The sequence below is a fragment of the Trachemys scripta genome, chromosome 10 (genome assembly GCF_013100865.1).
Source record: "Trachemys scripta elegans isolate TJP31775 chromosome 10, CAS_Tse_1.0, whole genome shotgun sequence".
Lineage (NCBI taxonomy): Eukaryota > Metazoa > Chordata > Testudines > Emydidae > Trachemys > Trachemys scripta.
The window spans coordinates 55081317-55095479 of NC_048307.1; the positions used below are offsets into that span (position 1 = coordinate 55081317).

General features: G+C 39.6%; 1 protein-coding gene across 4 annotated transcripts in view; it reads left to right on the top strand.

Annotated features, from left to right (window-relative positions):
• OTUD7A (OTU deubiquitinase 7A) overlaps nucleotides 1-14163 on the top strand; it is a 129942-nt gene that overhangs the window by 57524 nt on the left and 58255 nt on the right. For all 4 annotated transcript variants that reach the window (XM_034783108.1, XM_034783106.1, XM_034783107.1 and 1 more), the window contains one exon: nucleotides 12461-12562. In XM_034783108.1, the coding sequence (XP_034638999.1) occupies nucleotides 12461-12562 (102 nt within the window). The remainder of the gene's footprint in view (nucleotides 1-12460; nucleotides 12563-14163) is intronic.

Sequence of the window (14163 nt, forward strand, 5' to 3'; positions counted from 1 at the left end):
GAAAGCTTATGCTCTAATAAATTTGTTAGTCTCTAAGGTGCCACAAGTACTCCTGTTCTTCTTTTTATGTAATAAAGCCTTGACCTTAAGAAAGTCTCGAATCTGCATTGAGCAGTACTGTCTTCTGCTGATACAGCACTTTTTGCATAACATAGTTAACATTTTCCCCAATACAACATTTTTTTTATAATGGATCTATTTGCAATGACTTATTTTAAAATGCTATATTTTCATTTAATACACAGTTATTGGCTAGAGATGGAGTGAGCTGGAAGCCCAAATCCAAATAGTACAGGAGCGTGGGGTATATAAAATCCAGACCCAAACGTGGATTTAAATTTCACAATTACAGATGACCAAGTAATGAGCAAAACCCTGAATATGAACACCACTGAACTTTGGATGGAGAATGTTGAAATCCAGACCTGAATTTTGCAGCTCAGGTCCATGAATAGTTTTAACTAAAACTTAAAGAAAATATAGATGGACAACCATTAGAGTAGAATAGAAACTGATTCAAATTGTTGACCAAGAGTCAAACTGAATCCAAACTAAAACTGTTTTGTGAAGTTCAAAAGTATTTAACATGTATTTTTCTTTTTCTTATATCTCTTCACCCCTCTGGGTTTGGGCCAATTGCAGAATTAAAAGTTCCAGTTCAATTTTTATTCAAGTGAATATTTGTGAATAATTCTTTGAGTTATTTCCCCAGCTCTACTCAACCATAAAATCAGATCACAGTAATTAGAAGCTTCCATATGGTGCAAAATAGCAGCCATACTAAAGAAAGAGTTGCATTTCACTCATTGCATTCAGTACATTGGCTCAGTTAGTTGTTCATGACACACGTGGTATTTATTGGCTGCAAGAAAACAAATGATCTTAGAATATGCTCATCCTTTTCCACAGCTCCATTTTTATACCTCTTTTTAAGTTAATATAGAAATTAATTATGATTAGACTGATGATTAAAACTATGTGCTACAACTTAATACAAGGGGCAAACAATAGAGGACTAAACAGTAATTTCTAGATGGACTGTTAGGGTTTTATGAATTTTTCTGTAGCTGTAGGAAATATTTAACAAATAACCTGCTCTTCTATGGAAGTTGTTAGAATTATCTCTGTTTTCAATAAATTGTTATCTTTAGTGTTATAATTCAATATATATGGTTTCCTGACAGCTTAAGCTTCATTGTGATCAAAGTACATAATTGTCCTCCGGGGTTTTTAAGTTCCAGAATAGTAATTATTTCCCTCATTGCCATGGTGAGAGGTAAACAACGGACCCTCAAGAAACAAACAAATCATTCATAGTAAGCTTTAAAAGTTCAAAGTCATTTTGTGATAATAGCTAGGGCAAGGTCACAATCCTGCACTGAGTACCCGCAGATGCACCCTGGCACCTTCATAGTTCTCAGTGCACAATCAGGGCCACATGTGGTTCATATCAACCATTTGTGCAGGGGCATAATGAGATTTAATCACACAATTAAGCTTCCACGTCTCGTGAGAAATCTATATTGTAGTGGGTCTTTGAGCCTTTCTTCATGATTAATTCATGAAAGTACATCTTGAAATTTGGTCTTATTTTATGAAACAAGTTTATATATTTTTCATGGACTGACTATAACTTTGTCTAATAAGGAATCTAAACCTTGAAAAGCAGCATTTCATAACTGCTGTGGGGAAAAAATTAAATCTCTAATTTTAATTTATGACTGGTTTGGACTTGTAAGTCAGCCATGAAAGTCATTTGAAAAAATATACCTAAAGTAAATAATATACTGTGGGGTTTTTAATAAACACATTAATCTGATGAATGAAGCATGAAATGAGTACATATGTACTGGTTCTATAATATTTAATTTAAACTTTTACTCAGATTTTAAATTAATGTAATGAATGTTTAATAAATATACACAATTTTATAGAACTATAAGTAGCATCCATAGCATCTAAGTACAATACATTGAAAACTACTGCAAGAGAAGGCCAGATCCTCAGTCCTACCACACTGTCTTTGCCCAACTCTGGTGACATAAAGGGCCCATAAAATCATTTCTATTTGCCACTTGACAAATACCCATGTATGTACAGCCACCACTGCTGCTCTGCACTATAATCATCTGCTGTACAAATTATATGATAATCTATTGTTGGATGTACATTGGTGCATTTTCTTTGTTTGTTGTTACAGTTAGTAGGTAAGACAAGGGGAAGAGGAGGAGTGGGATTATCATCCAATCAGTAGCAGCACTCAGAATTTTTGCCACAAGTCCTTCATGTGAATAAACAACATTAAATGGTTAAATAGCCTGCTTCCCTAGCTGAATGTGGGTTGATTTCTAAGTACCAACTACCAGGGGAAGAGGAGGGAAAGCAATTTAAGCTGGCTCCTTCCACCGTCTACTCCGTAATCCACCCAGTTCCATAGGCCTCCCATATAACAGCAGAAAACACCGTTGTCAAACTTTCGCAGTGTTTCTTAGGCACTTTGTTTTAATTACTGTTTCTCTCTGAAAACCAAATTGAGACCCGGTGTAAGTCTATAAGTCTGACCACAAAATATAAAACCCTACATGGGGAACAGAAATTTGATGATGTAGCAAAACTCCCGCTGACCTCAGTGATGCAGCACCAGGCCGTCCAGGAGAGAAATATATAAGGCCAATACTCCCTACTACAGATTAGTGCTATTCTGCCCTACTAGAATGAGCTTTCCACTGTTCATATCATTACTTTCTAAACCCCACTCTCAGACAGAACTCCTTCTTTAAATCCTCATGAGACTTTAGGACTTCCTCGTCTATACTGCAAAAAGAGACCCACAGCAGCTAGTCGCAAAGCCCAGGTCAGCTGACTTGGGCTTGCGCTGTGGGGCTCAAAATAGCAATGTAGTAGTTCAGGCTTGGGGTGGAGCCCAGACTCCAAGACCCTCCTCCTCTCGCCAAGTTTCAGAGCCCGGGCTCCAGACTGAACCCAGATGTGTACAAGGTTAAAATTAGCCCCATAGTGCAAGTCCGAGTCAGTTGACCCTGGCTCTAAGACTCGTTGCTGCAGAGGGGTTTTTGCTGTGTACCCTAGATACAAAGGTTGACATTGTTCTCCTATGTCTTATTAACTCAATTATTGTTTATAGGTAACTGCAGAATCGTATTTCACAAGTTTGGTGACAATTCACGCTCGTATGTTTGAGCGCAGGTCTAGTGCTTTATATTAAACAGTGGCTACATTGCGTTCCATTATCATTAAAGGAAATGGGATTTCTATCCTGAATTGCAGAAAAGTAGAACTGCAAACAGTGTGGAATATAACCCTGGAATATTTCTTTTGTTGCAGTCCTGAGTGCAAACCTCCAATGGCTGACAGTTTGGAAAACAGCACTGTTTTCCAAATGTGGACTAAATGATAGGAATCAGATTATACAACAAATGGAAGATTTTTCACATACAAACATACACAGATGCATACATGTGTGTGTCCGTCCATCCGTGTCTCTCTCTATACCTAGGTCCCTTCCCTATTGGAGTAGGAGAGAATTGCTACAAAAACCACAACAATTCTTGTTATTGTTTCCGGGACCGTTATTAGGCTGGGACTGAGACACTGAAATGAGGAAGGGAGATACTATGGTGATGGGCTCTAGAGAAAACCGAAGATGGATAGGCAGGATAGTTAAGATTAATGTTTTTTTAATTGAACAGAAGCAAAATATTTTATTACTATGCTTCACTATAACCGAGTATAACAACAATTTTAAACCCCTATGCACACCAAGATATCAGTATGCCTAAACTTTAATAACTCTTAAGTGTTGAGCCTGTGTTTTCTGTGAAGAGCCTAGCACAGTTATTTTGACCTGGATTGCAGTGTTCATATCCCAAGAGCAAAGCCCGAGGAATTCTGAAACTTGGTCCTTTCAAGCAGTTGATAAAAGTTAGGCTTCATTAAGTCAAAAATATAATTGTCTTTTGGAAATTTTACAATGTTTTACTTTTCTGGGAGCAGATTTATGCAGAAGAGTGTGCAGGGAGAAAAGCGAAACCCATTCATAATTCTGGGAGATCCGCATTCATTTCCTGAGTACCAGGCTAGAAATGCATACTTGCATAATTTAATTCTAATATGAATGATACAGTGATGGACAGTGCTGTAGTTTCTTAGAAAAACTGATGTCTTAATTTTGTGAGACTGTATTAAAAAAAAAAAAAAGCCGAAAAGCAGTATATGACGACTCACATGTCAAAGTTATATGCAGCCATTTGATCAAGGCAGATCCTCCTGCCTCATTTTATTTTTTTAACATTTTTGTTTTCATTTGCATTCTAGTTGCTGGATTCTCTAACTGTCTGTAGCGCTTATGCACCAGGCCAAAAGAGAAACACTTAATTTGATTGTGCAGTTTTACGTGTTCCTTCATGCATGGCCCAATGCTGCACTTCAAGGACATAAGTAAATGATGAATAGCCTCTCAGGCACTGCTAGGGTATAGATTTCATATCACCTAAAATAAAGGAGAGAGCTCCTGGGTGAAAGTCCTTTCTCTGAAGGACATAACCAGGGCCGGCTCTAGGATTTTTTCCGCCCCAAGCAAAAACAATTTTGGCCGCCCCCCGTTTTTTTCTTACCCCACCCCCGGCCCCGCCTCAACTCCGCCCCTTCCCCAAATCCCCAGCCCTGCCTCCTCCCCCCAGGTTCTCAAGCCTAGGAGGGAAGGGAAGAAGCAGCACGCGCGCTGCGGCCACTCGTGGTCTCCCCTCCCCCCCAGGCTCTCAAACCTGGGAGGGAGGGTGAGCAGCGGCGCACGAATCAGCTGTTTCGCGCGCCGCAGCTGCTTGGGATCTCGCCATCCCTCCCAGACTTGAGAGCCTGGGAGGGACGGGGAGATCCCGAACGGCTCTCAAGCCTGGGAGGGAGGGTGAGCAGCGGCGCGCGAATCAGCTGTTTCGCGCGCTGTGGCGCGCAAGCAGCAGCAGCGGAGGTGAGCTAGGGTGGCCGAGGCACATTTTTAGGGACAGCATGGCCGGCGCCAGAATGCCGTCCCTAGAAATGTGCCGTCCCAAGCACCAGCTTATTTTGCTGGTGCCTAGAGCCGGCCCTGGACATAACGTATCTATGGATATATAGCACGATCACAATGCTGTGTCTGAAAAATACAACAGGTCACTTAATGATTAATGTTAGACTCTGGAAAGCTATCTTTTATTTTGTTTACATCAGTACTTATAGGTAAATATTTATAATCAGGAAAAACCAAATCTAAAACCTTTTAGATGCACAATTACATTTCAAAACCTATAGCTTTACAAACTGAAGTATGTAGTGGGGGTGTAGCCATGTCGGTCCTAGGATGTTAGAGAGACAAGGTGGATGAGGTAATATCTTTTATTGGACCAGCAGTTGGCTCTCTAACACGCTAGGACCAACATGGCTACAACAATACTATATACTTCTAAAGCTTTTAAAGCTGTATGTTTTGTTATTACCTCACCCACCTTGTCTCTCTAAGCTGTAGAAGTGACTGATGCAGAGTGGCTTTGCTAAAATTTGGATCCAACATGCCAGCTATTAAGGAGTGCTCCCAGCACATTGCATGACCCATCTTCTAATTCTTACGGGACTGAGTAGTTCCCCACTGATTTAAAGAGTTTGTACTGTACACATTTTAGAATAACTATTATTATAGGATTATGAAAGGATGACAGTGATTGTTTGATCAAGTCCTGACTCTGCAGGTCTCTGCTCTAATTGTACAGGTCTGTCACATCTTATGCGCATTTAACATGTGCGATTTCAATTTTACGCAGTCGGCAAAAAAAACAAAAAAACAAAAACAAAAAAAAAGAGAAAAACAACAATTTCAATACTATACCTGTAGTGCGGGCGATTTCGCCTGCCATTGAACTCAATGGGGTTTTGACTATACGCCGTTTTCGCTTTACGTGGTAACCGTGGAACGGAACCCCCTGCATAAAATGAGACAGACTTGTACAAGTAGAGAATTATCGTATTAATCCACTGTTACAAAAAATATTTCCAAAAGTTACCCAATCCCAGCTGCTTAAAACAGTCTTCAGACTATGAATTGTAATTGTCTTTTGTTTTTTCCTGTTTATGAAGTTGTTCCCTCATTCTGTGTGTATTTTAAATTGATCCACTCACCTAATCATATTTTAGAATAATGTATATTTTTAATCATGGCAGAGTTTAAATTGACATTGGCTCCTACTGTCACAAAAATGAAAAGCATATACATATACAATAGGCAACATAACCAAATTTATTTAGGAGCAGAGCATCATCATCCTTCAAAATTCATAGCTGATTTGCATCCATCAGGAAATCAGATTTTCCCACATCAGACTATCCTAATTTTTCTGATTTCAGCATGTAGAGATTTAAATGATAAGAAATGGCACTTTTCAGGTCAGTTGTGCTGCAATAATAGAACTAATAGTAGGATGGGAGAGACTCATTCTACAAAGTATGAGCAGAGAAGGAGAGGTGATAATCCTTAAATTAACACTACTGATTCACTGGATAAAAAGTGAACCACTTCTGTACTGTCTCATCTAAGATTGAAGATGTCTCTCTGGACTGTTTTGGTTTGTTTTTTCTAGTTTAAGAGAAAGTCATGATGGGATTGGCTGATCTAGGTTAGTCGTAGAAAGGCTGCCAAAAAAGCTGGGGGACATTTTCAAAAAATTCAGGATTTTTACTGATGTCAATATTCAAAACATTCAGCCAGCTGTTGCTGTTTATATATAATCTTATCTAATGGGTAAAAGTGGTGGATGCCAGCATTTGACTTGTGTGCCAGGTCACACAAGAATTTGTAGAGGATTATCAGTAGTGGGTGAGAGTCCTTTTGAGGCTGAGAAGAATGTCCAGTACTAGACTTGTTTTCCAAACAAAAGGTATTATTTTGGGGCTTACTCTTTTGCAGGGGGAGATGGATCACTGGAGAAATAACTTGTCTGGAGAAGTGAAAGGAAGACAGTTTTTTCATGGGGTGAAAGATCTACTATTGCAATGGTCTGAAGGGGCAGCCTAAAAGCAGATTATCTAGAAGTTTGAGATAGGTTGCTGCAAATATCACAAAGCAAGAGGGTTTATTAGCAGACAGTCACCGGTCAACATTATCTAGAATTATCTGAGACTGTTCTAGACCAGTGGTTTTCAACCTTTTTTTCCATTTGTGGACCCCTAAGAATTTTCAAATGGTGGTGTAGGCCCCTTTGTAAATCTTACACACAATCTGCAGATCCCTAGGGATCTGCAGACCACAGGTTGAAAACCAGTGTCCTATGGTAACAACAACCGTTTGCAGCCCCCTTAGACGTAGTCTACGGACCTCCAAGCGTCCGCGGACCACTGGTTGAAAACCATTGCTCTAGACTGAATTGCCTACTTTTACCCCTCTATATTATTCTCCCTATGTACTGCCTGTTTCTTGAAATGGTTTGTATTCATTTGCTTACTGTGTATGTGTAGTGGCTTTACATATCTGGGAGCCCATATTTGCCCTGGAGGGACTCATGGTGTGATCTAGCTCTACTGTGAAACTGTGTCCAGCTAGGTTTTCCAGAGCTGTTGAGGGCACTTCAGGAGTAATTCCTCCTGTCCCCCTGCTGAGAGACATAATTAATAAGTGACTATGCATCAAGTCCATGCAAGCTGCATAAATAAGGCTGTAAACACATTTCATTTATTGGAAGGTGAAACCAGAGCACGAAAATATAAAATCAAGGCAGGATAGGGCAGGAACATGTAACTAAGGCATCGTGCACACACATACACACACACACACACACACAATCTCTCACTCTCTCTCTCTCTCCACAGAGGTTCTTTAATATCACACATTCCAACTGTTGCATTGAATTAGGATTGCTCTTATGTGTAGCAATGACCTTGCAATAGAGTGGGTAAGGGATATTTCCTAATGCACCTCAATAAAGTTGAAAGCAACAGCACATTAGTCTTTGTAAGGGACAGTCTTTTAACATAGTCAATTTTGTTGCCGATTTTGATCTTGTGTCTGCAATTTTAATGCAGTTTTGTATGAGAGGACATTAAGGATTATGATTACACATCTAATACATTCTTGCATTATGTAGTCTATAGTATATCAAATCATGGGATGCTTCTGTGGCCCAGTCTTTCCAGCTTGCTGGCCAAACATATTTTTTCAGAAAGTTTAAGAGCCTCCAAATCAATACTGTGGAATGCACGCCCTGCCTTGTTCTACATTTGCTTTGGGCCACTCAGGCAGTGCAAATGAAGTGAAAACCATCCACAAGTCTCCTGCTGCTGATTTCCCCTAGCAACGAGGGTCCCAGTAGGCACATATCTTGGACGTAGCTAGTCTTAACGTGTCCCTCTCTGCAGCCAGTGGTGCAACGGGCATTTTGGAAAGGGATGTGTTGGAGGTAAGAAGGCAAGGGGCCAAAGCACACTCAGACTATCCCTGGCCCATGTGTGTTCTCAGGAGTCAGCTGGTAGGTGGTACAAGTTAGAACAGTCCCCAAGCAGCTTGTTATTGCTTCTCCTCTTTTTCCCCTTTACTCAGCTGCCTAGGATAGCTGTATGGGGAAGAGGTACTTTGCTAGCCACTCCTCTAGGGTGACCAAATATCCCGATTTTATAGGGACAAGTCCCAATATTTCGGGCTTTTTCTTATATAGGTGCCATTACCCCCCACCCGCGTCCCAATTTTTCACACTTACTATCTGGTCACCCTCCTAGGCTCAGGCACAGGCAGTCAGTTCTTGTGTCTCTCCCCCTTGGGTGCCTACAGCCCAGCAAAGAATCAGGAAACAGAGCAGCCAGAATAGCCTTAGGTTATGGGTAGGGATTGCTTTTCAATTCATAGTCAAATGTACCTTTTCTTCTTAACACAGTCAGCTTTGAGGGTTACAAGTGGTTGCTGGGCCACAACTTGGACATCTCTGTAATTCATATGATAAAATTTCAGGAATGTGTCTGTGTGAGTCACTCTGAAGCCTACAATATCTGTAGAGTCACCTGATCTGGTCCAGGGGCCCTGGGCTTAACCTGTCCACAGGGACCAGCTACCCTGTGACAGTTAGTGTCCAAGTTACAGTTTTAAATACATCTCTACCCCAATATAACGCAGCCCAATATAACACTAATTCGGCTATAACGCAGTAAAGCAGTGCTCCAGGGGGGCGGGGCTGCGCACTCCGGCAGATCAAAGCAAGTTTGATATAACGTGGTTTCACCTATAACGCGGTAAGATTTTTTGGCTCCGGAGGACAGCGTTATATCTGGGTAGAGGTGTATGTCATGAAATGAGCAACGGTCCTGTAAAGCTGTTACTGAGCTCTTTATCAAGTCGTGTTAACGCTCAAGGAGTTAGTTTCCAAAAGAGCGGTAGAGGTATTAGTATAATTTTTGCTATTGCACTTCATCAGATAGAAGTTGCTTTTTAAGCAGAGCTATTAAGCGGTGCTTTGTATCTTTAAAAATTAAATAATAAAAAGTCCGAGGCAAAAGAGTCAGGATTCCAGAGGCAGGATGACCATAGTGGCTGGCTACAAGCATAGGTGCTGAAACTAGGTGCTGCTGCACCACCCGGCTTGAAGTGGTTTCCTTATATACAGGGTTTACAGTTTGGTTCAATAGTTCTCAGCATCCCCACTATAGAAATTGTTCCAGTCCCCCTGGCTACAAGTGAGTCAAGTGTGCCACTACCACAGCATTTAACTGCCCCTCTCAGAAGATGTGTCCCACTGTGAAGATTTGAGAAAAGGGGACCTGAACATCTAAAACATCTATTATGAAACCAATAAACTGTGAAGGTGCAAGTGGTGGCATCAGGTGGTGTTTGAATGGAAGACAAACTGAATATATTACAATAGAGAGAGAGAGATGTCTAGCTTGTCCTTAATACTGTCTTGCAAAAACAGAAATAAACCAGTTTGAAAGATACCCATTTCCATATGGGACTTCACTTAAGCTGCTTTTCTAACTCCCTCCCCCAAAATCCGTGTAACTGGTAGATGAATGTAATGGTTAGGTTGAAAGAATAGCAGTGCAGTGGTTTCTATTAAAGGCCACATGAAGCAGGCCTCTTTATTGCCAATATAATCCGATGCAGATGTGTCAATATTTTATAAACCACAGACTTGTTAATATCAACTGAAAAATCATGGTAGCCACAAACTGGCTGAAAAGCAAGAGAGCACCTCGTGCTCCTAGAAGGAATGGCTATTGATGGATGGGAATGACTGTCAATCTACAGAGATGTCCTTCTATGGTAATCAAATGCCCCTTGATTTACTGTAAACATTTATGAACACCAATCTTTAGGGTTTTAAATTAGTGGTTTCCTGGTCTGTGTTGAAGTACAATTGAGCCGTCCCTTAAGAAATACATAGGTCTTGCATGTTTTAGGTGTTTGTAAGTCTACTTGAAGTGCTTTAACTTATCACTGTTGTATTAGTACCAAAAATATTCTGTACAAGGCAGGTGACAGGTTGTTATTTCACAGCCCATAGAAACAGGAGTTGCTAAAAACAATAACTCGTTATTTCCAATTTTATCTCTCCCAAAGCTATCCAGTGGCTCTTTAAATCACACTATTCAAATGCGTATTTAATTTTGAAAAGACTGGTTTGGGTTGTTAAGCATGTACCAACTGGCTATTGAATTCATGTAGTATTACCAAGTTCATTTAGTAATCGATCTACAGTACATTTATTGCATATTGTACAATAACTTTTAATCCTGAATGACTGTTTTAATTGAAATGTAATGAGACAATTATGGTCTGATAATGAAATAATTGATTATGAAAGACACATTTATTGATGCTCACCAAAACTATTGTATGCTTCTACTACTGCAAGCAAGCTTCAGTATATTTATTTGTAATAATAAGCATTAACATGATATTTGATTACATGATATCAAATTTGTATTTGAGAGCCTTAATTTTAAAAGCATTGCCAGCTATCCTAATACTATAGATATTTTTCATCTTCTCTTGCAAATGGATTGTGTGTATGTAGTATTTTTAAAGAAAGTTACTTTAAAATAGCTATACACTATTATAACATGCAAAAATAGTGGTGTGGGAAAATCATGCCACTGATTTGTGCAAACAAATTTCCTTATCCAAATTGCTGCTTATCTCATCAGTATCATTTCCAAAAGGAGGAGAGGATAAAGCCAGGAAAAGACATTATAAGTATATGTTAATTGATTGATCAGCCACCAACTGCTGACTTCATTACCTACGATATTAATTGCAATTTTCACAACTGACAGCCTTTCAAAAAGGATGTGGGGAAATGTACAAACTAAACAAACTATTAATAATCACCTGCCCCATAGGGTTTTTAGAATAACTAGTTCTGATCCCTTTGTTTACATAAAGAACATAAAGGTGCCCATTTAAACGCAAAAGAAATAATATCTGAAAACATGCTCCACCCAGCTGGCACACACAAATCTGTGAACCAGGAATTCTGAGTTTCTAGTCTTGGCTTTGACACTGACACTCTCTCTCTCTCTCTCTTTCTCTCTCTCTGCTTTAATTAGCTGACTTAGGGGCAAATTTTCAGATTTTATGTAGGTCTCTAAAGATGCAGGTGGGTGCCTAGTGGGATTTTCAAAAGTGCTGGAGCAGGTGCCTAACCTGCTTGGGTGCTTTTAAAGATCGCATTAGGTGCTTAGGTATATTTAAGTGCCTAAATGCCTTGGACAATATGGCCCTTAACATCTCTGTATCTCATTTTCACAATCTGCAAAATCTACCTCATAGGGTATTGCAGGGATAAACTAGTTAATATTTTTAAAAGGTGAAAAGCTAAATAAAAATATTGACCGTGGGCTGGACTCTGCTCTCATTTACAGTCATTCTACATTGGTATAACTACTGATTTTAATTGACTTATCCTGATTTGCATTAGTGTGAGAGAGAGGATAATCAGGCCTGAAAACATTCCATTAATTCATTCTCCAGTATTTAGTCAGAAGTAAAAACAGAACCTTTGTATATTGGAGCTGACTTACCTAGGATACATGCTTTGTCTGAGTAACACAAGTGGAACTCTTTTGTCTTATTAGATGTTTTTTGTAATGATGTAGTCTGTCTTCTGTTTATATAGTGCCAATGGTCATTAAATTAAACACAGTATTTGAGAATAGCATAAAAAATTTAATCCAAAGGACTCTTGCTGTCTTTCATTTCAGCCTTTGGTATATCTGAAGAATGTTTTCAATGTGATTTCCCCACCATCTCTTCCTATCACAACTTCTTCATTTCTTCAACTTCTGGTTTTGCGAGTAGTGTTACATGGGGAGGATGGACTTGCAATGGGCTCTGAAAACCTCCAGAGTTATCCATCATCCCTATAGCCTCCTACATATGTGCGTTCAATCTGCCTTAACACATACTCTCCTGTTTTAACAGACCCTTTCTTTTCAGGTCGACTGAACTGGTGGTCCACAGTGTGTACAAGTTGCAAACGTCTTCTTCCATTGGCTACAACAGGTGATGGAAACTGCCTCTTACATGCTGCCTCATTAGGTAAGGGAAAGTCTGGATTGGCTGCTTCTGGTACATAAAATCTTTTATTGAAGGTTTGCTACTTTCCTGTATTTCCATCAAAGGTTTTTGGGTGCAAAGGCCTTTTGCTAAAAGGGTGCCTCTTTGGGTACAACCACTCTGCAAATAAAACCCTGCAGCAGCTAGTCTCAGAGTCTAGGTCAACTGACTTGGGCTCACGCTGTGGGGCTAAAAATAGCAGTATAGACGTCCCGCTTGTGCTGAAGCCCGGACTCTGAAATCCAGCAAGTAGGGAGGGTCTCTTTTTAGCCCCATCATATGAGGCCCCCAGCCTGAGTCAGTTGACTGGACTCTTGAGACTCTCTCGTTTTTTTTCTTTGTTTGTTTCTGGAGGGGGGTTTTGCAGTGTAAACATACCTTTATATAAGCTTCTCTATTCTTCAGCTTCTCCCTGTAGCAATGTTTGCAATAAGTATCTATCTATACAGCTTGCATGATGAAGGTAGAAGTTTTCAGCTTGCTTTCTAAGATGGAGTTGAAACAGCAAGATAAACCCTAGCCTCTAAGCTAGTGTATATCCTCTATAATGGGCCTGATCCTGCAATCCTGTGCAGGCAAAACTCCTGTTGGCTTCAATAGGATTTTGGTTGCATCATAAACACAGGTTCAAGCCCATAATCCTCTGATGTTTGTTGAACGTCCACCCTACTATCATTAAGAATACAAATGCAAATATTTTTGGTGTGTCCAGTCTTTGGGAAGGATAATTGTATGGGTGAGAGAGATTAAGGTAAATTACACTCTTTCCTATGTATTTACAATTGATTTAAAGCAATATTTTGTACAACTGCAAAGTTTTGTACAAAGGGCACCAAAAGAAAGCCCGGCGACTACATACTTGGAAGTGTAATATGCTGTTTATTTCCTAATAATTACTTTTGTGCTGAAATATTGCACCAGTAAGACTCCAAAAAGTGACCTTTCTCTTAAAAGCATGGTTATTTTGTAATCATTTTGCATCATTTTGTTTTTGAAACATAAAGTAAGAAATAACAAGAAAACAGATTTGAATACTCTCAAACTATCTTTTATAAATAGTGTTGTTTATCCAATTCATCTCAGCTACAAGGGATTGTAAATTATTTACAGCAATTGGTCAGGGCATTTTGACTTGCACACTTTGGAACAAAAATATTTAATGCCAATGGCTGGCAGCATAATAAATTAAACATGGCTGCCTACGGGTGCTTGTCATGGTGAGATCTCTGATTCTCTTTTATTATAGGTTACTATTCTCACTTACATGAAGACATATATTTTTGTTATCTTAAGAGTTTGGAAGCCTGTGGCTGCTTGTATTTTTAGGCTTCCAACAGTCATGAGTGCCTGTCTCTTTACAGGGACTTAGATACCAATGGACATGTATCATCTCTGCTGCATGACAGTGCAAGCCTGTGGGTGTCTGTGCTTGAGATAGCCACAAGTGCCTGTTGTTATCCTTAGCACTCTGATGCCTGCACATTCAGTTAACTCTGGATCTAAAATGAAGACCTGTACATTGAATGTTCATTTCCTTATAGCAACGTTGAAGTCATGCAAAAACAAAATTACCAGACAACTCA